At 44.6% G+C, this 23,760-nt stretch overlaps 1 protein-coding gene across 1 annotated transcript in view; it reads left to right on the top strand.

Annotated features, from left to right (window-relative positions):
* Positions 1-23,760, top strand: part of LOC146857451 (protein argonaute-3) — a 1,089,759-nt gene that overhangs the window by 533,690 nt on the left and 532,309 nt on the right. Inside the window, exon 6 of the mRNA XM_085647972.1 lies at positions 4,473-4,607. Coding sequence (XP_085504098.1) covers positions 4,473-4,607 — 135 coding nt within the window. The remainder of the gene's footprint in view (positions 1-4,472; positions 4,608-23,760) is intronic.

The following is a 23,760-nucleotide window of genomic DNA, read 5'->3' as shown; positions in this document are numbered from 1 at the left end:
TGTGCTGGGGGGAAAGGGCCGCTGGAGCAGCAGTGGCGGGGAAAAACGTGCTGAAAAAGGCAAAAAGCGAGAGAAATGTGCAAATAAGGCAGCAAAAGTGCACGAAAAAGTGTAGGAAAGACACAGAGGACACAGAAGGAGAGTGAAAGGGAGAGATTGAGATGAGGGTAAAACAACGAGTGAAAAATTGAGGAAAGACACAGGAGAGTGAAGGGGGAGCTTGAAATGAGGGGAAAACGACAGAAAACAGAGGAAAGACCCAGGAGAGTGAAGGAGATAGAAGTGAGGGAAAAAACGAGTGAAAAAGGAGTTAAAAAGCGGAGCGAGAGAATGGAGACAGAGGTCCACTGGACCACCAGGGATGAGGCGCAGGTGAAACCTGCGGGTGGAGGAGGGCCGCGAACACCAACACTAGAGAGTGCAGGAGCTCGGGGAAGGCCTCACTTAAATGGTGGAGCTGCCAGGGAGGGAGAGCAATTTCACTGACAATGAGTCAGTGGTCTTGCTCTTAATTCTGATTTACTTTTAAAATGCTCGCTTAAAAAAAAGCTTTGCATCAGTTTCATGTTTTAGAAATGCGCACAGATAAAGCCTCTATGAAATACATAGACGGGCAAGTTTATATTTATATCTCCTCTTGACGTTTTTTTTTAGCATGCCTGTGCTCTTGATTTTAAATTGTCACATCCATCAAATTAAAGGCTTACCATCACATGGAGTGTGACTACGTTATATTTACTGACATACATTTCCTTGATGTACCTTTTATTAATCTCTTTCACCTGATTGAGCACGAAGTATATATTGGAAACAAACATACTCAGTAGGATCATATACATTGTTCCATGAATGCAGGGAGACCACGATAACAAAAAACTATGCTTACATAACGACAACTAATGTAAATAATATTGTTATTACATGATGCCATTTGCAAGTGGAGAACTGTTGTGGAGATGCCGCTTCTCTATGGAGATGCGTCTCTGCTGCACTGCTTTTAGTGCTCCGGCCCCCAGAGGTGCGAGGGCACATTACACGCTCCGCAGATGATGCTGCAAGAAGGGCAGGCCTCACCTGGCCCTGAGTGCACATGGCTGCCCTGATTGGCCATTATGCCGAGACCTATTGACTATGGCAATGCTTGTTACTTTATCCTTTTCTTCTTGGACATGATAAACTCCAGACTTAGAGTGATGCTATAATTGCATATTGGTTAACTGCCAGATATTGTGAATTGTATCGGAATGTTATTCAATGTACTGCAGTTTATTATACTACAAATTGTGCTATTTTTATGAACTGATCATACACATCACATAGTGTATCAATCACATTACTCCCTTTTCCCTGTTTCGTATTTTATTCTAATACAATAAACAGAAGCATTCCTTCCGTCGTAACCTTTGCTTTTACTTGTAGGAACTGTTTAGTGAAAATAAATTCAGTGATCTAGGCCCATTACCACATCTCCGAAAAACACTACCATGTGGAAATGTCCAATGTGTTTTAAAAGGATGCTAGTTATTTGTACAGAGTATTTAGACTTCTGTAGCAAAGGGGCAAGTAAAATTAGAATAATGTCTCCAAATTGCATTATGAATATGAGTAGTACATGCAGCTGTCTCAGTGACATTCCAGCACTCCTTTTATTTATCTTGTTCTGTGATATTTAATTCCTACTCTGGAAGGATTATTCTCCTGCTGCCCAGTGACATGTTGATCTTCTGTTTTGCTCGTACAGCAGGGCACATTTTAATTGAGAATTAGGATGACATAACACACTTACTGAGCTACAGACTACAGTCATTAGTCTGCTATGTGTTACTAAAATCTTCCAATGGAATGCCTCCTTCACCTACTGTATATGTACACCTACATTGTATGCTGATAAGGTACAGAATTTGGGAGTCTTGTGAAGTATCTAAGTCAGTTTTGATCCTTATTTTGGGGCTGTTATCAACCCTCTCTTCTTTTGGCTGTCTATTTGTGGTACTCCTTTTATCAATTTGGCTCCCCACCAGGGAGCAGAAGGTACATGTTGAAGGCTACAAATGATTGTCAATATTTGTTGAAGCACTGCCATCATATTAACTAACTCGTTTCAGAATGTTAAAAATACTCACAGAAAGTTGGGTTCTGCAGCTCAACAGATTCGATATGTTGAGGTTTTTGGTGGTGTTAGTGATGATGATGATATGAGAATATAGAGAATATGGTTAGTCACAGGATATCCTGGAGCTTGAGTCTTAGATCAGCCAGTAGAATCTTATGGGGAGCAAAGGTAGGTCTTAAGTCCTTTAAATTAAAAACAAAAAGAAACTTTTGCATCAGGTAGACTGTTGATGGTTGTTCTTACCAATGTGTGGCTGCAAGAATTGAAATACTGCAAACTAAGTTGAGCTGCCTTTTTAGTGTGGAAATGTTAAGTAGAGCGTAAGAGGAAGAATGAAGAATTTGGACAGGAAAGTAAATGTGAATCTCCTGTGGTGATATGGTTTTCCAGCAGCATTGATAGTACATTGTGCCATACAGAGGTTCTTGAAGAGAATTCCCTTTGTGACTGGTTTTCCACAGAAAAAAACAAAGTGGGTGCTGCATCTTGTATAATCTGTAGACTACTGATAAAATATTTGGCACCGTCCAAATAAAGGCCATTAATGTAAAATCAAGTCACAGCATGCATAAGCATTCTGTAATCAGCACGGTCTAGAAATGTAAGTCTTTCCCTAAGAGTTTTAATCATGAAGAAGCAAGTAAAATTACTTTGTTGACTTGTGAAATAAAACATAAAACCAAGTCAGATGTGAAGCCTAAATTACAGACAGTGTCAATTGGTAATGGAAGCAATCACATGGGTCAGGTCACGAGGGCTGTGTCCACACATATGGCCGGCCACCAATAAGCTGCACTCAGTTTTAAACTTAGTGTATTGGTGCCCATCCAATTTTCTAAACGAATCAGTCATGGTTAAAAGCTGACAGCATCATTGTCATTGGAACTGCCTAACTATAATAGAAGTGGGTTATTGTAGTCATTGACAGAAAGACTAAAGGTTCTAAAGAGTGCAGCTATCAAGGTTGTGTACACATTCAAAAGTGTAGAGCAGAGGGATGAGACCCTAAGCTTACTACATGATAATGTGGAACATAGAGCACTGGACTTTCAACAGTGTCTAAAGCTGTGGGCAGATTCGACGGTTTCAGAGCAGTGCCACTTCCCCTGTCCAGCGCTAATTTGATACCATCTAAGGCCACAGTGAAAGACATCTCTGTCCCATGGCTGACCAAAAGCCGAATTGAGAAAGATTGAAGATGTTGACCTTCTCTAGGAAGGCTCAAATTTGAGTAGATGTTAAGAAAATAGTAGAGGCAAACAAAAGATGGTGTAGTTCTTCACTTCTGAATGATCTGATTGTAGCTTTTTTTTAGGAAGGGGAGCACAGTAGCCTGTTTAAAAGAAGCTATGTCAAGGGAAATTCACAAGTTGCATTTGCTTCTGTTGTCAAAATGATTAACTTCCAAGCTATAAAGTGTTTAATGAATATTTCTCTTCGCGGGAAAAACATTTTTCTCATACCTCAACCTGGATCTCCTCTGAATTCCTTGGTCTAAATTTCAGTGGAAGTGAGATGAAAGATGTTCAGTGATTGTTCTTAGGTTCTGGAATTCTTTTACATTAAATATTGGGTAGTTAGTAGAGTTTCTTTTTTAGGAGCTGTAAAGATCTTCCTTTTTAAACAGTAATAGGGCATTCTGATTGGATAATATCAAGCTTATTGTAATTGGCTGTATTGGATGTCTTGACACCTAGTGGTAATTTAGGTTAATAAAGTGTCTATATATGCATACAAATAGATTTTTTGAAAATATAAATATACCATGTGGCTTGTTGCGTCGAGTTCATTGTGTTATTGCCTGTCTCTCTGTAGAAAATGGGTTTAGGACTGACTTTTTAATGACCACATATGTCATATTACCACTCCTCAACTTCAATTATACAGATTCAAGTTGAGGAGTGAACAATTAAGAAAACATCATGCAGCTCTTTTGTTGAAAGAGTATGGCAGAATTGTTTATTTTTGGTTTTATCAGAATGTAAATTGCCCTAAATTTCACAACACCTCAGTTATGAAAAGTATTACTATTTTGGCGTGTGCTACTTTCATTTAATTTCTTAACAAGGCGTGGTAGATGAGGCCAAGAGACACTAGAGACAAAGGAACAAACGGAAAAAGGCCAAGTTAACATAAGTCGGTCATATTTAAATTTCGAATGAGTAAAATAGAATTTCGTTAGTACTTTGTCTCCTTGACCTTATGTTCAACGAAACCTAAAGAATTTGAATTCAAAAGACACAGTAAAGTAAAAAAATACATTATGTGGTACATAACGATATAGCCTTAAAACCAAATACATTGATTGTGTATGAACAATGTTGAAAGCGGTTCTTAAAAGGAGATTGTTTTTCCCCAGTTTCTGCCACTGCCTTCTATAAAGCACAACCTGTTATCCAGTTTATGTGTGAAGTGCTCGATATTCATAACATTGATGAACAACCTAGACCTCTGACTGATTCTCATCGGGTTAAATTCACCAAAGAGATAAAGGGTGAGTCAAACAGATGCTTGTAGTTTTTATTGTTTGAACATTGTCCTATTGTTTTTATCACATATACAGATTAAGCCTATCAGCTAGTCACTACATTAGGTTTACGGTGTGGCTTCTTAACTGGAGATGTATAGGTTTCTTTATGAGGAAAAATGTATCTCATTCACACATTTACCCACATTTGTTCACTCACTCGCGCTTACTCTCATCCTTACGGACTTGATCTGTAGAGATTTAAAATTGAGCAGTGCCTTCTAAAGCCATTGGTCATGGTAGAAAGAAATTCCTTTATGCAGCACGCTTTTGCACTACAGCATCTTCAACATAGCTCCAGACATTGAATTACACACCTCTAGCATACCTACTAACTATATTTTCTGAAATTACTAGAATAACTGTCTTCTACACAGCATCAGCCTAGACACAGCCATGCGGACTAGCAACTTGGTTACACCTCTGCCTTAAATCGGATCACACGTCAGTATCTCGTTACCTGCTGTGCCTGCACTACGCGCATATCCTGAGTCATCAAAACTAGTGTCTTCAACTTACCTTCTTGCTTATCATGGCCTAATGCTATACAGTACCAGGCTATATGCAGCCTGACAGACTAAGAACTTGAAGCAATATACCTCCTACCTTACATTGGATAGTATGTGCATGCTCCATTCTCTTTGTTTTAAATGTTAGAAAGGTGCATGCTAGGACTGCATAAGCAATGCATTTGCAGCATTGTCAAAGAGCAGACAAGAGGAGACCCAATAAAAAGTAATTAGCTATGGGTTGACAGTTAAAGCTAGTGTGCAGCCCTAGACACATGATTTACCTCACACATGATTTATCAAAGCACACGTTGTTAATTTGGCATGTATATTAGATGACATTGGGAAAATGTAATTCTGTGTATATGCAGCCCTTCTTTAACCATTGCTTGTGGCGTTGGTCTTTTACAGTTCCACATCTTATTATTTTCATCGGAGTTCAAATTTTGATTGGCAAACATGTATATACCTTCCGAATTGTTGTTACTTTTTAAATAATTTGACGTCTTAACTGTGTCATAGCATTGTTCAGCAATATATTATCAAAGTATTCAGAATGATAAATGTTGACTTGTTATTCCGAATGTTGCCATCAGCAGTTTCTTGTAGGAAATAACATTTATAGGCCTAGTCAATTCTACGTATTGTTTACAAAGAATTGAATTGTTTTTATAACAATACAACTAGAGAAAGCAGGTCTGGTTTTTCAGATTGGATCTGCTGTTCAGGGACCTAATAACGCAAGTTCTTCAAGATAGTTTTACAGTGTGCTAGGTCCATCATTCTTATTAAGATTAATATTGCTAACTGCTTGTCTTGTGGTAATGTGAGGTACCTATAGATAAAGAGGCTTGTATGGAACATCATTTCCCTTTGCGTTATAGTGGCGAGTCTTCAGGACACTGCAATTATAGACCAGTGTATGGGATATTATAGAACACCGCATGGCAGGAGAGAATTAACCTACATCAAAAAGGAAGACTTGCATAGCTGACCAGAGCCCTCCTAATGGGATAATTTTCAGCAGCAGGCTTCATTAGAAAAGGGAAAGAGGAATGTTTTAACAGCCAGCTTAAGGATGAAAACTCTATAACACGGATAGCTAAAGGAGATGGTAAATATATTCATTGCTTATGTGACCAAAGTCCCTCACGGCCAAAACTGTTAATTGCCATATTTCCACTCCTAGCTCCTGTAACGTATTTCTTACAGCCTCTGCTTTACATAAGTAGTGGTTGTTATGTTAGTAAAGCTTCTAGAGCGCACTGTTACCCTAGGGTGTCCTGGCGCTGAGCACTGCCTACATGGTTACAAGAAATTGCAAGACTGTTCAGGAAAAGAGCTAGGTTTTCAGCCCCTTCCTGAATGAAAGGAGCTCGGTAGAGTTTCTGAGGTACAAGGGTAAGCTGTTCCAGGCCTGTGCGGCACAATTGAAGAAACTCCCGCCACCGCAACTGGCCTTATTAACACAGGGAACAATCACTTGCTTTGCCTCCGAGGAGCACAATGTTCTTCCGGGAACGTACCATTGTAGGCGTTGTCTCAGATAAACAGGACCAGTGCCCTTAAGGGCCTTAAAGACGGTGCAAAGGGTCTTGAATTGTGCACTTTGTTTCACAGGGAGACAGTGAAGATTTCGAAGTCCCTTCCTCACCGTGACAAACCTGGGTGTGCCCGTTAGCAGCCTGGCTGCTGCATTTTGTACGATCTGGAATCTGTTTAGGTGTCTCTTTTGGATGTTCAAATAGAGACTATAACTGTAATCCAGCCGTGACAAAATGAGCGCTGTCACTGCTGTCCTCAGGCTATCTTCTGGGAGAAGGAATTTGATTTTCCTCAAGATCCTGAGCAGGTAGAAGCTAGTTGAGACAACCCTGCTTATCTGGTCACCAAAAGTCTGGAATCCACAATCACCGCCTTCTCAGTAGGTGCCGGAATCCTTGCCATTACATTTGGCCACCAATCAGGCGTCCAAAGATTTGTGTTATTACCAAATATGATAACCTCCGTTTTTCCTGCATTAAGTTTCAGGCAATTTGATGACATCCAGCCCACAATGGCTTGCATGCAATCATGGCATCTTAATCCAGTCGCAGCTTCTTTACCACGCTGAAGGGACAGCACAATTTGCGTGTCATCCACATACGAAGTCGGTTGGAACCCAAAAGATCTTATCAGGGCTGCCAGCGGTTGTGATAATTGTGTCCTGCTGATCCACTAATACAGACATTTCTGTAGTAGGGGATCTCTGTGTATAGTCATAATCTATGAATAATCCCCGCCCATGTGCGGGGACCCCGGAGCAATCAAAAATATCTCTTAAGCTGTCCCGCATTTGCAAACCTGCAAAGACACTTAAGAGACAGACAAAATAATACAGCCTAATCACAACAAGGCTGCACTGGCCAGCACTTCCTCTGAAGTGAACACAAAAGCCAAAATAAAGTTGAAATGTCATTTTTATTCCCATCTGACATGTTCTTTTATTATCACACACTCCCTTCACCAAAATCCCTTTAAACAATAGAGAGGAAGGGGTGGACAGACAAGCCCTATAGGCTGTCATTATGTGTCTGCTAAAGGGATACCGTGCCTTTAAGAAACTCTCCAGAGACCCCCGGTATCCCAGGATGCACAGCCAACACAAGTTACTTTCAGTTCTTTTTTCCGGCTCCTGCTAGCAGGACCCTGGAGCTTGAGCTCTACCCTTTTGGGTGGTTTATTTGATTAAAATTGGATTTTTTGGATAAATAGTGTTTTCATTCGACGTCTAGAGCCTTTGTCTACTACTGCCTGCAATCTGGAGCAGTTTTGGCCCACTCTTAGCATGGCTTTGTTCGATAACTGCCCTGAGTGTGGGAGGAAAAAGGCCAAGACGGACCCACATGATGTGTGTATCCTCTGCTTGTCGCCCTCACATGTCCCAGCTACATGTGCCATCTGTAAAACCTTTTCAAAGAGGACCCTGAGGGACAGGGAGAAGATTCGCCTTCAGGGACAGGAGCAGCAGAGGTCCGGTGGGACTTCGGGGCATGGAGGATCTCATTCTCCCTCCTCCGCCCATGCTTCAGCCCCCGGAGGGACCTCCGGGCAGAGCAGGGAGCAGAAACGGCACCTACCGGCTGGTAGGTCGCGTTCGACGTCGAAGGCGACGACGTCGACGGCGAGAGAGAAGGCACCGGTATGTTCGCCGTCGATCCAGGGCTCTGGGTCGCGGCAGCCTCGACGTTCGACGTCGAGGGAGGGGCCGGCGAGACCCGGGACCGGTTCGCCGTCGCAGGTGTCACGGTCGACGTCGACAACCCATCGACGTCGTACCGAGCCCCATGGAAGACTTCACTCGCCACCTTCGCCGTCGACCCACGGCTCGACGCTGACGGAGTCGACGCCGAGATCCCGGCGCCCGCCGTCCAGGCGGAGACGATCGCCGTCGAGGCACAGGTCGCCGTCGAGGCACAGGTCGCCGTCGAGGCACAGGTCGCCATCGAGGCACAGGTCGCCATCGAGGCACAGGACGTCGACTTCGAGACACCAGCGTTCGACGTCGAAGCACCAGAAGTCGACGTCGAGGCAGAAGTCGACACCGCGGGGACGGAGGTCGAGGCGTGGTTCGACGTCACGGAGGCATGGTTCGACGTCGAGGAGGCATGGTTCGGCGTCGAGAGGACGCTCGACTGCGAGACGGCGTTCGACGTCGAGGGCTAAGAGACGCCGGATGAGGTCGACGTACAGTTCGACGTCACGGACATCGGGGAACACGTCCTCAGTGATTACGATCTCCAGTCGGGGATCGGGGAGACGCGGACGTTCCCCGTCGGTGGCCTCCACGCGGGACAGGCCCGCCAAGAAGAGGAGAGTGACCGCGAGCCCGGACAGTTCTGGTGGGGGCTCGCCTGCTAGGAGTGATGGGGCTTCGGAACATCTGTCCCCGCTGCGTACCCAGCAGCCGCCTCTGCCTCCTGTGCCCGATCTTCCACCGGCTCCTCCACCGGTGCCTGACCTTCCTCCTCCTCTTCCTCCGCCCCCTCCTCCGCTGCCTCTGCCCGTGCCTCAGCTGCCTACATCTCCACCGCAGCCGCCGCCTCCGAGGGTTCCTCACAGGCAGAGATCTCGCTCTCGCCCTCGCAGGCGATCACGGAGTAGGCGCAGATCGTCCACTCGCTCTGGACATGGACGACGGAGGTATCGGTCTCGTTCCAGAGGCTCGAGGGGCACGAACTCTTCTGGGACTGGACGGTTTTCGCCCTCGCTGTCGGAGACGCCTCCTACCCGCGTCTCGCCGGTGGATGACATTGCCACGTTCCAGGAGGTGCTGATGAGAGGGGCGGCGAAGTTGGCGATATCAGTCACTACCCCTATTCCCACTACTTCTGTGATCTTTGAAACTTTGCATAAGGCACATCTGTCGCGCCCCCTCCTTCCGTTGGTTCCGGGGTTGGAGGAACCTGCAATGGAGGTGTTCTTGACGCCGGCCGTGGTGAAACCGGCGCCCTCGAGACTGCTAAAAAAGTACAGGGCTCCTGACTCGGACCCGGCGTTCCTCAGAGTGGATCCTCCACCGGATTCTGTTATCGTGGCGGCGGCTCGTAAACAACACTCTACGACGCCTTCATCCACGGCTCCTCCGGATAAGGAGAGTCGAAAAATGGACTCCTTGGGGAGGAGGATGTGCTCCACGTCGGCCACTACGATGAAGGCCGCTAGCGCCTCCGCTCTGTTGGGGCGCTATGACAGGTCTCTTTGGGACTCCCTGCAACAGTTCGCTGCCTCCCTGCCTAGAGACAAGAGGGAGGACTTTCAGGAGGTGCTGAACGAGGGCATGATGGTCTCTAATCAGATCATCAGTGCGGCGGGGGATGTGTCGCTGCTGGCGGCCCATGGGTACTGCCACGGCATACACATGAGGAGGCATTCCTGGCTGCGGCTGACCCCGCTCAAGCCTGAAGCACAGCAGAAGATCGCCAATTTACCATTCTCTGGCACGACGCTGTTCGGGTCGCATGCGGATGACGAGATGGCCCGCCTGAAGGCTGAGGCGGAAACTCTGAAGGCGGTGGGGCTGGAGAGGCCCAAGGAGCAGAGGAGGTCCTTCCGATCCTCGGGTAGGCGCTACGCCAAGCAGAGAGGTCAAGGGCGTCAGTCGGGCCACCAACAACAGCAGTTCCCGAGGCAATCCTTTCAGAAGCGCCAGAGGGGCAGAGGACAGCATCAGTCCTCGTCGGGGAACAAAGGCCCGGCCGGGTCGAAGCCCTGAAAAGTTACTTCCCCCTCATCCGTTACCCGCTCCGGTGGGGGGAAGTATTCAACACTACCTGGCAGAGTGGAAGACAATAACGCAGGACAAGTGGGTGCTGAACATTGTTTGCAATGGGTACTGTCTTCGTTTCACCAGCCCGTCTCCACAGATTCCACCAGTGCGCTCCTCCTACATGGTAAGGGAGCTCCAGCGGGAGGCAGACGTTCTGTTAAAAAAGAGGGCGATAGAAGCGGTTCCTTTGCAGCAAAAAGGAAGAGGTCTCTACTCACGGTTCTTTCTCGTAAGAAAAAAGGACAAGAACGAGTTCAGGCCTATTCTAGATCTGCGTCAAGCCAACAAGTGGATCCGCAGAGAAAAGTTCCGTATGTTGTCCCTGCATCAGATTTACCCTCAGTTGCATCGAGGAGACTGGCTGTGCGCCATAGATCTGCAGGACGCTTACTTTCATGTGCCGATCGCACCAAAGCATCGCAAGTTCCTGAGGTTTCTGGTAGGCAACAACCATTACCAGTATTCAGTACTCCCGTTTGGCCTGAAGTCTGCACCACGGACGTTCTCCAAGTGCACGGCGGTGGTCGCGGCACACCTGCGGAAGACCAAGGTGTTTGTGTATCCTTACCTGGACGATTGGTTGATCAAAGCGTCCACTTACCAGGAAGCCCAGTGCCATTTCAACAGGACAGCTGCCTTGCTGCATCGCCTGGGCCTGCACATCAACATGTCGAAGTCAGTGCCGATCCCTGTGCAGTGTCTCCAGTACTTGGGGGCCTCAGTCAATACCTTGACCGCAAGCGTGTGTCCTTCGGAGGAGAGACGCTTATCGATCCGTGGGAAGGCGCGGCATCTCATCTCAGCCCGCTCTCCTACGGTGAGGACGGTGTCTTCCTTACTGGGGTCGATAGCTTCTTGCATCTTTCTCACCCCCAATGCACGTCTGCATATGAGGCCCCTACAGGAATGTCTGGAGGATCAATGGGACCGGGGGCGTTGGGAGGACAAGATCCAGCTGTCTCAACACGCTCGGCAGTTTCTGAAATGGTGGTGTGCCCCAGAGAATGTCTGCAAGGGGACTCCTTTTCACAAGGATATTCCGGTCCAGACCATAGTGACCGATGCGTCTCTCCAGGGCTGGGGAGCGCATTCGGGCCCTCTTCAGATTCAGGGGATATGGTCGCAGATGGAGACGACTTACCATATCAACTTTTTGGAACTCAGAGCGGTACACTTGGCCTTGAAGGCGTTCCATCCCTCCTTCAGGACGAACTCCCTGCTGGTTCAGACGGACAATACTACGACCATGTATTACCTCAACAAGCAGGGGGGCTCACGTTCACGCACCCTGTCTCGGGAGGCACAGGCGATCTGGAACTGGCTGGTGGCCAGGAACCTGACGATCACGGCGACCCATCTGCCGGGGGTGCAGAATGCCCAAGCAGATGCGCTCAGCAGGCTCGTTCAAGAGAACCACGAGTGGGTGCTAAACGACGACGTGCTAAGAGACGTCTTCGCAGAGTGGGGCACTCCGGATATAGATCTGTTCGCTACGGCAGAAAACAGCAAATGCCGCGACTTCGCGTCCAGGTACTACCAACCAGGGACGCTGGGGAATGCCCTATGGATCAGCTGGTCCAACAGCTTTCTCTACGCCTTTCCACCCATTCCCCTGATCCCGGCGGTGCTGATCAAGCTGTCGCACTCCAGAGCCAGAATGATCCTGATTGCTCCGGAGTGGCTGAGGCAATGGTGGTTCACCGACCTTCTTCACCGGTCTGTTCTGCCACACAGACGCCTGCCGTGTCGGCCGGACCTTCTCACGAAGTTCGGAGGACAGATGGTTCACCCCAATCTCTCGTCCTTGAGTTTGGCAGCATGGCTCCTGAGCTAGTACAGTATGGACACTTGAACCTACCTCAGGACTGTATGGAGATCTTGAAAGAGGCGAAGAGACCGTCTACGAGGACTTCTTACGCATATAAGTGGAAGAGATTCTGCTTATGGTGCAAGGCAAAGGACTTTGACCCTACATCCTGTAAAGAAGATGTTATTTTGCCTTATCTGCTGCAGTTAGCTCAATCTGGGCTTAATTTTCAGTCTATTAAGGTTCATCTCGCAGCCCTGACTGCGTATAGGAAGGGCCCTTCTCAAACCTCATTTTTTCAAATCCCTGTGATTAAGGATTTTTTGGAGGGTTTGCGTAAGGTGTTTCCCCCTGTTAGAAGACCTTCTCCACCATGGGAATTGAATGTGGTGTTATCTAGATTGATGAGGGAGCCTTTTGAGCCTATCCATAAGGCTTCGTTGCAGCATTTGTCTTGGAAGGCTGCCTTCCTTGTGGCCATTACATCGGCCAGGAGGGTGAGTGAGATTCAGGCTCTGTGTTGTCAAGAGCCGTATACTGTTTTCCATGCTTCTAAAGTAGTGATGCGTACCCATCCTAAATTTTTGCCTAAGGTGATATCAGATTTCCATGTAAATCAAATGATAACTTTGCCTACGTTTTTTCAGCATCCTTCCTCTCCGGCGGAGAGGGCTCTGCATTCACTTGATGTACGTAGGGTGTTGAAATTCTACCTGGATAAGACAAACGATATCCGCAGGTCGGATCAACTGTTTGTTAATTATGGTTCGGTAAGAACTGGTTTAGCTACCTCAAAGCAGTCCATTTCCAGATGGATTGTTTCCTGTATTCAGCTTTGTTACCAAAAAGCTAATAAAACATTGGGGGGTAAGCCTACGGCACATTCGACTAGAGGCAAGGCTGCTACTACCGCTTTGCTTAGGAATGTTCCCATTGCGGACATTTGTAAGGCTGCCACCTGGAAGTCAGTCCATACGTTTACAAAGCATTACTGCCTGGATTCTGATGCTAGGGCAGATGCGCAGGTTGGACAGGCTTCGCTGAGGAATTTGTTTGCACAGTGATTTGTTGGTGGTTGGACTTACTCCACCGCTGCTTGTTGGTTGGGATGGGGTTGCCATTCTATTCATAGATTATGACTATACACAGAGATCCCCTACTACAGAAGGAGTAGTTTCTTACCTGTAACTCCAGTTCTGTAGTAGGGGTATCTCTGTTATAGTCATAAGCGACCCTCCCTCCTCCCCGGTGGAGTAACCTGACAGTATCAGGCCTGTTGTTATACACCTTCAAAAAGAACTGAAAGTAACTTGTGTTGGCTGTGCATCCTGGGATACCGGGGGTCTCTGGAGAGTTTCTTAAAGGCACGGTATCCCTTTAGCAGACACATAATGACAGCCTATAGGGCTTGTCTGTCCACCCCTTCCTCTCTATTGTTTAAAGGGATTTTGGTGAAGGGAGTGTGTGATAATAAAGGAACATGTCCGATGTGAATAAAAATGACATTTCAACTTTATTTTGGCTTTTGTGTTCACTTCAGAGGAAGTGCTGGCCAGTGCAGCCTTGTTGTGATTAGGCTGTATTATTTTGTCTGTCTCTTAAGTGTCTTTGCAGGTTTGCAAATGCGGGACAGCTTAAGAGATATTTTTGATTGCTCCGGGGTCCCCGCACATGGGCGGGGATTATTCATAGATTATGACTATAACAGAGATACCCCTACTACAGAACTGGAGTTACAGGTAAGAAACTACTCCATCCCATTGCAGCACCTAAACACCACACGTAGACTTCACCATCTTATTTGAGTCATTCTAGATAGAATTCATTGCTGCCACCCATCAGAAAATACATCCTCATGACATTAAATATCTCTGCTCATGAGCAACATTTCAGAGAATTTTACAAACCAGATACTTTATCTAAAAAGTTGTTATTCATTTGAGTGCTTATCTGCAGCCAACATCAATCAATTGTATTTATTGTTTCCTTTTAAAATGATGCCAGTCGGACTTATTGAATAAAGTGAAAAAAAGGTTTATTTTTAGTACGTGAGGCCTCCATTTTTAAAAGAAAAACCAGATGAATGCAAGAGAAGTTTGCTTCAGGATATAAATTGCAACACTTCTTTCAGAGAAACAACGGTGACATTGAAGAGTAACATATATTGGCATTTAAACCTTCAGTTAATTTGTCCTTTCTGTTGTAAGCAGGATCTCTAAAAACTGATGCCCTTTTCATCTCTCGTGCCTTGGAAAATGTTATACTTCTGGAGAGTTTGTGCTTTTGCTCAGAGTCTGAGTGTCTGCTTGCCTCATCAGTGATTTTCTTAAGAATACTTTGTTTCCACTGTTTCTTTCCTATATTTGCTCTTCACAGTATGCATGTCTTTAGTTTTGCCAAGTGTACGTCCTGTGGTAAGAAAACAAAATGGTCCCCAAACACTATATGTATTGCACCTAACATGCTCTCAAGTTGTGACTGGGTGGCATTTTTCTCAGTAAACATCCAGGAAGACCAAGAAGTACCATGATCGGATTAAGCTGCTTCGAACACGAGTGGCCATCAAGTTGAAACCCTGCTCTAATACTGGCTCGGGGTTTCATCCTCCAGAGGCATTAGGTCTCCAGCCCTTCCACGTGTCCTTGTTCCCTCTGCCCTCGGTAATAACCAGTGGTGAATGACCTGAGAACCCTCTTGCATTATATCCTGCCCCCCACTGTCCTGGAGAGTTCCATCCCTGTGATATATATATGATGTCCACCCTAAAGAATTTGTAGCACGTAAATGTCTCCATACATATGTCAGCCCAATGTTTTGGGCAAATTCTTCCAGCACAGTTTACACTTCTTCCCTGTAACATTCCCTGTCGACTAATCCATCCCTGTTCCCATCATATCATTAAAGGTACCCCCTATAATTTGTCTCGAGTCAGGGATGCTTAGGAGCAGTGGGCCCACCTTACACGGGACACTCATGCAGTTTTGGAAGTCTCAACACTGGCTGTTGTATTTCTCTAACATGCCCATGTGCCTATGACTGCCATATATGAGCGGCTTGGGTTGTACCGCACTTCGTTTCTTCTTCACTGTCACCCCACTCCCCCTGACTGCTTACTAATGGCCAGCATATGCTAGAAGCTGGTATAGACTTTTGCCTGGGAATCAGCTCCTTACCTGTCCTGTGTGTATTTTGCAAAAGTGGTAAGGTAGGCTTGTTTATTTTTAGGAATTGTCTTCTCTGTTCCTCACTTAATTTTATCTCCCAGCCCATTTACATTGTAAGTCATCATTTTAAAGGTATCGTCTATGACAGTAATGTTGCTGATATGTCATCTACTTTTCAATATGCAAGTCCTATACTCTGGAGCATAGCCCAAGTGTCTGTCTCTTCAGTCTTTTTGCCCTTCATCTCAGTCTTGTCACCCATTCACCTGTCAGTACCTGCAACATTTTTGTATTAGGACTCAAACTTCTACTAACTACACTCTTCCCACACTTCTATTCTGTTGGCCTAATACTGCCCCTGTGCAAGAAACACCTGCCACTCATCTCTCTGTAAACGTAACTTTCTCCAGAGCTTGTAGGATGCTCTACTAGTCCCTAACAGTGCTCATTCTTTGAGGCTGTTGGAAAGGGGGTTATTAGTAGTGGTAAATATCTACCACTGGCAGTAAGGCCACTAACACAATATAGGGCTAAGTATAGGTCTTAAAAAAGTATTCCCATTCTCAACTCTGGTAGCTTGGCTATGAGAAGGCAGGCTTAACTTCAAAGACAGTTATGTAAAGTATTTAAAAACACCAATCCTGTAAATAATTAAGACACCATACACAATAAAACTCTGACACAAATTTATAAAAATAGGAAATATTTGTATCTTTAAAATGACACTAGAATGAAAAACATCCAATTTAGGGAACTGGAGATATGATTTTTTAAAGATTTAGCACTATATAGCACATAGAAACCTATAGCGCCTATTGGGACATTTGGTCGCGCTAGACCGGGCCAAAGTCAAGGTTTAAAGCCGACCGCGATGAAGTCATGCACGGCTACCCCTCGCAGTAGGTCTCTGTCAAAGTTTTTACCTTCGGGCTTAAAAACATTTCTGGAGCTTTTCTTCCCGGGGTCCTTTGAAGCTCTCAGCCAGTCCGAATTTGGTGAGGGTTCGCCGGCTTGCCTTGCGGCGTGCTCCTGGTCAAACTTATGGAAGTCAGACCTCCGGAACTTCCCAGCAGAACGAACCAGAGATCCAGGCCGGCTCACGGTTGAAGGTGGGCTGCTTGACTCTCGCGGTTGGTCCTAGCCACCTCTCGTACACGCTGCTCAGCACCAGGCCGGATTCTGTGAGGGTTCACCCGGTTAGGTTTCAGTCAAACTCTGGAAGACAGACCTCCGGAGTTTTTCAGCGGGACGAACCTGGACGGCAGACTAGCTCGTGGTTGAGGGCTTGGCTGGCCAGGTCGAGTCGGTCCACTTAGGGAGCTTGTTTCCAAAGTTGCTTCAAAGTTTTCCAAACTTCTGGAACTTCTTTCAGATGTTCCTTTAAGGGTCCTAAAGTGTCCAAAACGTACTCCAAGGGTCTGGAAGCTCCAAGATGGTCCTTGAAAGTTTGGGACTTCAATTCCCACAATCCACTTGGACAAAACCCTTACAAATTCACTGGTCCTACTCCAGGCTGATGGTGATGTTCCAGGTGATCTCTGTTAACCTGTAGCTTGCAGTGAGTCCACTCTTTAGTCCCTTTGAAGCAGGTTTGATCCACAGGACTGTAGTTCCAGGTTGTGCAGCAGGCACAGTCAGTCAGAATGCAGGGATCTGGTTGGTGCAAATCAAACTTCCAGCATGGACCGTTCTTCTTTCTTAAGTTTCAAGCAACAGGTCTGAGAGGCTCTGACACTCTCATATACTTATTCCAAGTTCTCTACGTCAAGCAGGAGGGCACTCCTGTCCACTGAGGTGCAGGGCAGCACCCTAGGGTATGACCACATTCTCCAGAGTGTGGCACTATATTCTCGTAGAGTGCACCATTCCTCCAAAATTCATCATGGCTTATTTTCCAGCAGAGAGACAAGAGCTAACTAACCCAGTCCACAGGATGGCTCATCTACATATGCTCCTTCCCCTTTGCATCTGGAAATTCTTGCCTTAAGCCTTCCATCTGGCTGAGTTTAGAGGGTAGGGCTCTAACTGGACCTGACTTACACTGCCTGTCCCCTCCTCCCTTGGAAGAAGATGTTTTACAGCCCCTCCCTCTGCCATAGCATTCCTATGTAGCAGAACCTAGTATGGCTCCCTTACCCTCTGTGCTACTTATCACCTTATCAAAGGAGCCTGACTAATCCACTTAACTCTGACCAATCAGAGCACTAGAGGGCTGAATTTTGTCTTACAGACAAGAAGGTCTTATAACTTCTTATCAATACATTTTAGGATACATTCAACAATACCATGTTGTGAGATTTATCAATACGATTCTAGGAAGCCCTTGAATGATATTTTTATTACCTCCTTGACGTTAGTTAATATTTAATAACTCCTTGTCATGTTAACCAATGTGGTTGTGGATTTGCAGTGGGAAAAATGACTTTGCCATTTTCCAACTCCAGGCGTCATAAAACATCTTTTATACGGACCCTGCCTATATCTACAGAACCCACACCCCTGGAAACCTAGGGTTAGACTTTAGAGGTTCTGAGTATGCACACATATTGCAGATCCTCACTCCACAGTGTTCCTAGCACCAATGTCGATTTTGGAAAGCACTTTCCCACAATGTTGGGAGTGAAATGTACAACTTCACTAAACCCAGGGTATATAAAATTCATTTGATAAGGGTACTCCTTATAAATACCTGAACCCCCTCCTAGGGGAGACCCTGGGGGTACCTAATATTCCCAAACATTGTAGTTTATCAATTTGTAAGTGCCCCAATTACCGAAGTCGAGTTTAGGCACAATTTGCATTTTAAAAGCAGTCATTCAACACAGGGCTGATTTTAAACTGACCTCAGGCTTTAGCAATGCACACATGCAAGTGCAGAAAGGGCTGCTGGCCTCCAAACTGCCATGCCCTATTATATACTAGGGACTTAAAAGTAGTTTCAATCCCCCTGCCCTATTATGTACTAGGGCCTTATGTGGAGATCATGCCAATCATAAGGGTACCCTAACGCATAGTGCACCCTAGTGTATGTAGGTGTTTTCACTGTATCCTAAGTGTCTTTTCAGCATAGCACTGGCTCTGGGCCTGGATAGACCGAGCCCAGGGACAGTCTGAGTCAGTTACTACCAGTACCAGTCAGCAACGAAGTTGGGGGTGCCCAGGGCACAGGATGACTTTGCAAAAGAGGGTCAGAATGACTCTTATCCCAGGATCTCTGTATTTCATTTAGGTGCTTTCATCATGTTCCGATGTGTCTGCATCCTACTTGTCCATATTATGTCACCTTTAGCCACACCTGTGTCTGTTTCAGTTTCCACCTCTTTACGGCTGGTTTATAGCCTTAGTGCTTTACATTGTCTGTGTCTTACTCTGACTCCTCTCTTTCAGTGTGGCTCCTTGCTCTTTACAGGCTCCTTCCCCCACTGTTACCCCAGTTCTTTGATACAGTCTCTTTTATAATGATTAATCCACACAGGATTGGGGTCGTTTGATGAATGGATTTATTGCAAGAAATGTTCAAACACACCAACAGTTTCTTGCTTCATGCCAGGCTCCAGTTCAAAGTGCCAGAGTTTATAACCTTAAAGCACATTACATACAGAGTATTCTATGTGCTATCAACACAAACAAAATACTATGCCTACTGCAGACCATAACACATCTCCCTCCTTAACAATGTAAAAGATAATAAAGTAAAAAAGATAGTTAATACAGGAAAGGCACAGACAGAACTATAACGTACATTCTACAACTGCGTTAATAAATACCAGAATGAAATAGTGAAACAGAAACATAGATTATTTACAAAATGCGTTTAAACCATGACAAAGTTCTCTTAACAATGGTGTTTCTTCGTAATCCATGAACCGCTTCTTCTAACCTGAGTGTCGCCCGAGGCATCCTCTTTACCCTTATCAGGTTTTTCACCCTTATCAGATGAGGTGTGATCTGTCACACTCGAACTTACACACTTTACCAATCTAGACATGCTCCAAGTACTCCCCGAATTTACAGTAACCCCATTCTTTCTGACAGATACAATAGTAAAGGGGTCAACCTCTTCTTCTCCCAATCTATTTTTGTTTATCAAGATACGATCACTCACCATCCATTTTTTTGCCTTGGCAGAGTGCTTTTTGTCACACCTCTCCTTATACCTCTGTTGGTATCTATCATTCCGACACCTTTGCAAATCTACATCCCTCCTTTCTTAAGGCAATCACCAAGCAGGGTTTAATTTAGAGTGTGCCACTCTATCCTACAAAAGCTCAAAATGTGACTTTGAAGTTGCACAGTTAGGTATTGTGCAGTGAACCCACCAGAACTCCCTAATAAAATCTATGAGAGGAAGTCTCTGTTCCCATTGCCATCTGCACACATGATTTTACCACAGGGTTTATACGTAGCTCAAGACCTTTGGTTGTCTTTTGATGCACAGTACCCAGTTTATTTAAAAAAAACATTCATGTTATGCAAAATAAACTGCACACCATTATCTGTTACCATGTATTCTGGCACATCTTCATTGGCAAACTAATCCTTGATAAACACAATGACTATATGGGTGTTTACTGCACTCGCATATCTGGCAGATAACTACTAAGAGCAATAGTACAGAAGTAAATAACCCATATCTCTCATTACTAGGTAGAAGCTCAAATGGGCCCATATTATCAAAATCCAATTTCATCCAAGGTTGATCAGGTACCACAACTTGAGATAAAGGAGTTTTTAAGGTAACATTTGACTTATTATTTGTAGCACTTCTTAAGCAGTCCCTGACCACTTCCTCTACTTAACAATCCATGCCTGGCCACTGGTACTTTTCTCTCACTCTTACCTTGGTGAGATTTCTACCCACGTGCCCATCATGTGCCAGGTTAATCACCTTCATCCTCATTTCCTCTGGAGGAACAATTTTCTGCCTCTCAACAACTCGCTCCCACTGAACGTAAGTTTATCCTTGATGTTCTAAAAAGATTTCATTAGAGAATTCAGTTATACATGATAAGTCCACTCATTCTCTACATGATCTCGAAGTTTAATGTAAGTGACATCATTTTCAGATATATAATATCAGATGCAGCTGTCTATGTTCAGGCATGCCGCATATTGTCTTCTAAGTTCCAGTTCTCAGGAGGGCAACTCCAGGAGGATGTGGGAAACCTCCTATCTGTGCTTGTTTTTTTGTTTTCTTTCTTCCTGGAGGTGATATCCTCCTCTTCTCTCTCACCACCCTCCCAGTGAATTTACGTACTGCCCTGTCTTTTATCATACTTCCAATATTCCTCGGTATGTGAGGGCATGCATTATCTTTTTCCTTGCAGTGTTTTATTGGAGATATTCTCCCTCTTCCTTCTGCCTAGTTCCTCCAGTATTGTATCTTTTATAGATTCACATGCTTGAATCTTCCCCGTTTTCATGGTCGGAGTCCCACTGTAACAGTAATGTTAAAGCATTAGCATTGACCTCATTGAAAGACAAAAGAATTTAGCAAACCCGTTTACATCATTTTAAAACATCCAAACTTCTGCCAATCAGAGCTGAGACCCTGAAGCACTCATCTACCAACACATATAGGTATAGGGACCCATGAGAGTCCGACGACTAACACAAACCTTGAATTTTATCCAGACTACTGAATCAGGTTCGCCAGAAGATCCCTGCCCTCCATACGTGCTAAATTTAATTTCAGAGAGTGTAGCTGATGTACTTACGAACATCTTCAATTCTATGTTCAGCACAGGGATCTTTCCCACTTTCTGCAAACAGGCTTCCATCCTTCCTCTTTTAAAAATACTCACCCTCGATCCAAAAGACCCATCTAACTACCGACCAATTTCCAGACTTAAATTTCCAGGTAAAATTATTGAAAAAATCATGAACAAACAATTAAATCAATTTATTTTAGAGAACGATCTATTAGATCCCACACCATTTGGATTTAGATTAGAACATAGCACTGAGACGGCCCTTATTAAAGCAACTTATGAACTTAAACTCATCCTAGATGGAGGAGGAACAGTCGCACCGATCTTATTGGATCTGTCTGCGGCCTTTGATACTCTGGATCATCCTACCCTGCTTTGCCGCTGGGAAGATCTAGGCATAAAAGCCATAGACTTAGAATCACTTGAATCATTCCTAAAAAAACTGGGAAAATGCAGTGAAACTGGACAATTTTAATTCCAGCACTTTCCACCTACATTGCGGGGTGCCACAGGGATCTTCCCTTAGTCCCACCCTGTTTAATCTCTGGGTAAGAGACCTTGTCCCCTCGGTTCAATCCTTTGGTTTCTCTCTTACCCGGATGACACACAGATAATTCTATCTGCAGCCAATTATGCCAGTTACATCAGTCATCATCTTCATGATTACATGGGAGAGATTGGCAGATGGATAAGTAAACATTGTCTCAAACTTAATTCAGATAAAATTGAAGTGATTCTTCTGGGAAACAATACTCATTTCTGGTCTGCCACATGTTGGCCAGCATGGTCACACCCTGGAATTTGTTCAGCTACCTCCAAATTTCCCTCTACAAAGACATCTCATTGCCATCTTCAGTCTTCAGAAACAAAAAACTATAGATCCTCTGCAAACACGCAATAGAAGAGGTACCATTCCCTTAGCGCAATCTGGGATTCCACTCCCTGCTAACTCATCAATAAGAAACAGGAAAATGCAGGCAGATACTGGACCTCAGTTTCTTGAGCAAGTTCGCTAAAAAGTAACCATTCAGGATGCTTTCTCTCCAAGATATCGTCCTTCTCATGGATATGGCAGACGATCTATTCTCCCTCGATCTACTGGATACATATTTCCACATTCCCCGTCTTCATAGTGGGAGTCCCCCGTGTACCCGTAATGTTAAAGCATTAGCATTGACCTCATTGAAAGACGATAGAATTTTGTAACCCGTTTACATAATTTTAAAACATCCATACTTCTGCCAATCAGAGCTGAGACCCTGAAGCACTCATCTAGCAGCACATATAAGTATCGGGACCCATGAGATCCCGACCACTAACAATCACCTTAGGCCCGCTTTGGCCAAATTTTCTCCTATCAAAGTAACACAAACCTTGAATTTTATCTAGACTACTAAATCAGGTTCTCCAGAAGATTTCTGCCCTCCATGCGTCCTAAATTTAATTTCAGAGAGTTTAGCTAATGTACTTATGAATATCTTCAACTCTATGTTCACCACAGGGATCTTTCCCACTCTCTGGAAAAGGGCTTTCATCCTTCCTCTTTGAAAAAATTCCACCCTCGATCCATAAGATCCATCCAACTACCGACCATTTTTCAGACTTACATTTCCAGGTAAAATAATTGAAAAAATCATGAACCAACAACTAAATCAAAATATTTTAGAGAACGATCTATTAGATGCCACACAATTTGGATCTAGATCATAACATAGCACTGAGACGGCCCTTATTAATGCAACGGATGAACTTAAACCCATCCAAGACGGAGGAAGAACAACCACACTGATCTTATTGGATCTGTCTGCGGCCTTTGATGCCATAGATCATCCTACCCTGCTTTGCTGCTTGGAAGATCTAGCCAAAAAAGATATAGACTTAGAATCACTTGAATCATTCCTAAAAAACAGGGAAAATGCAGTGAAACTAGACAATTTTAATTCCAGCACTTTCCACCTACCTTGTGGGGTGCCACAGGGATCTTCCCTTAGTCCCACCGTGTTTAATCTTTGCGTAAGAAACCTTGCCCGCTTGGTTCAATCCTTTGGTTTCTCTCTTACTTCATACGCAGTTGACACGCAGATCGTTCTATTTGCAGCCAATTATGCCAGTTACACTAGCCATCTGCTTCATAATTGCATGGGAAAGATTGGCAGATGGATGCGTAAGCATTGTCTCAAACTTAATTCAGATAAAACTGAAGTGATTCTTCTGGGAAACAATTCTCATTTCTGGTCTGCCGTATGTTGGCCAGCGAGACTGGGTGTCTTATCCCAACCCACCACAAAAACAAAAAGCCTTTGGGTAATGCTTGACGATAAGCTTAACTTTGGCTAGAAAATCAACTTGGTTCTATCTTCCTCCTATAATAGTCTTAGAATCATAAGGAAAATTATACACTTTCTTCCTAAGAATTCTAGAAAAACAGTCATATCTTCTTTAATCCTATCAAAAATAGATTATTGTAATGGACTTTATATTAATCTTTAGACACAATATCTTTAAAACAATTCAGGTATTACAAAATGATGTAGCTAAATTACTTTTCAGTCTTCCCAAACAACACTCCGTTTCTCAAGCAATCAAAAAACTACATTGGCTAACTATTAAGAATCACATTA

The sequence above is a fragment of the Triturus cristatus genome, chromosome 3_2 (genome assembly GCF_964204655.1).
Source record: "Triturus cristatus chromosome 3_2, aTriCri1.1, whole genome shotgun sequence".
NCBI classification, from domain to species: domain Eukaryota; kingdom Metazoa; phylum Chordata; class Amphibia; order Caudata; family Salamandridae; genus Triturus; species Triturus cristatus.
Note: the sequence above shows the minus strand (reverse complement) of the source record. Positions and strands in the feature narration are given on the sequence as shown.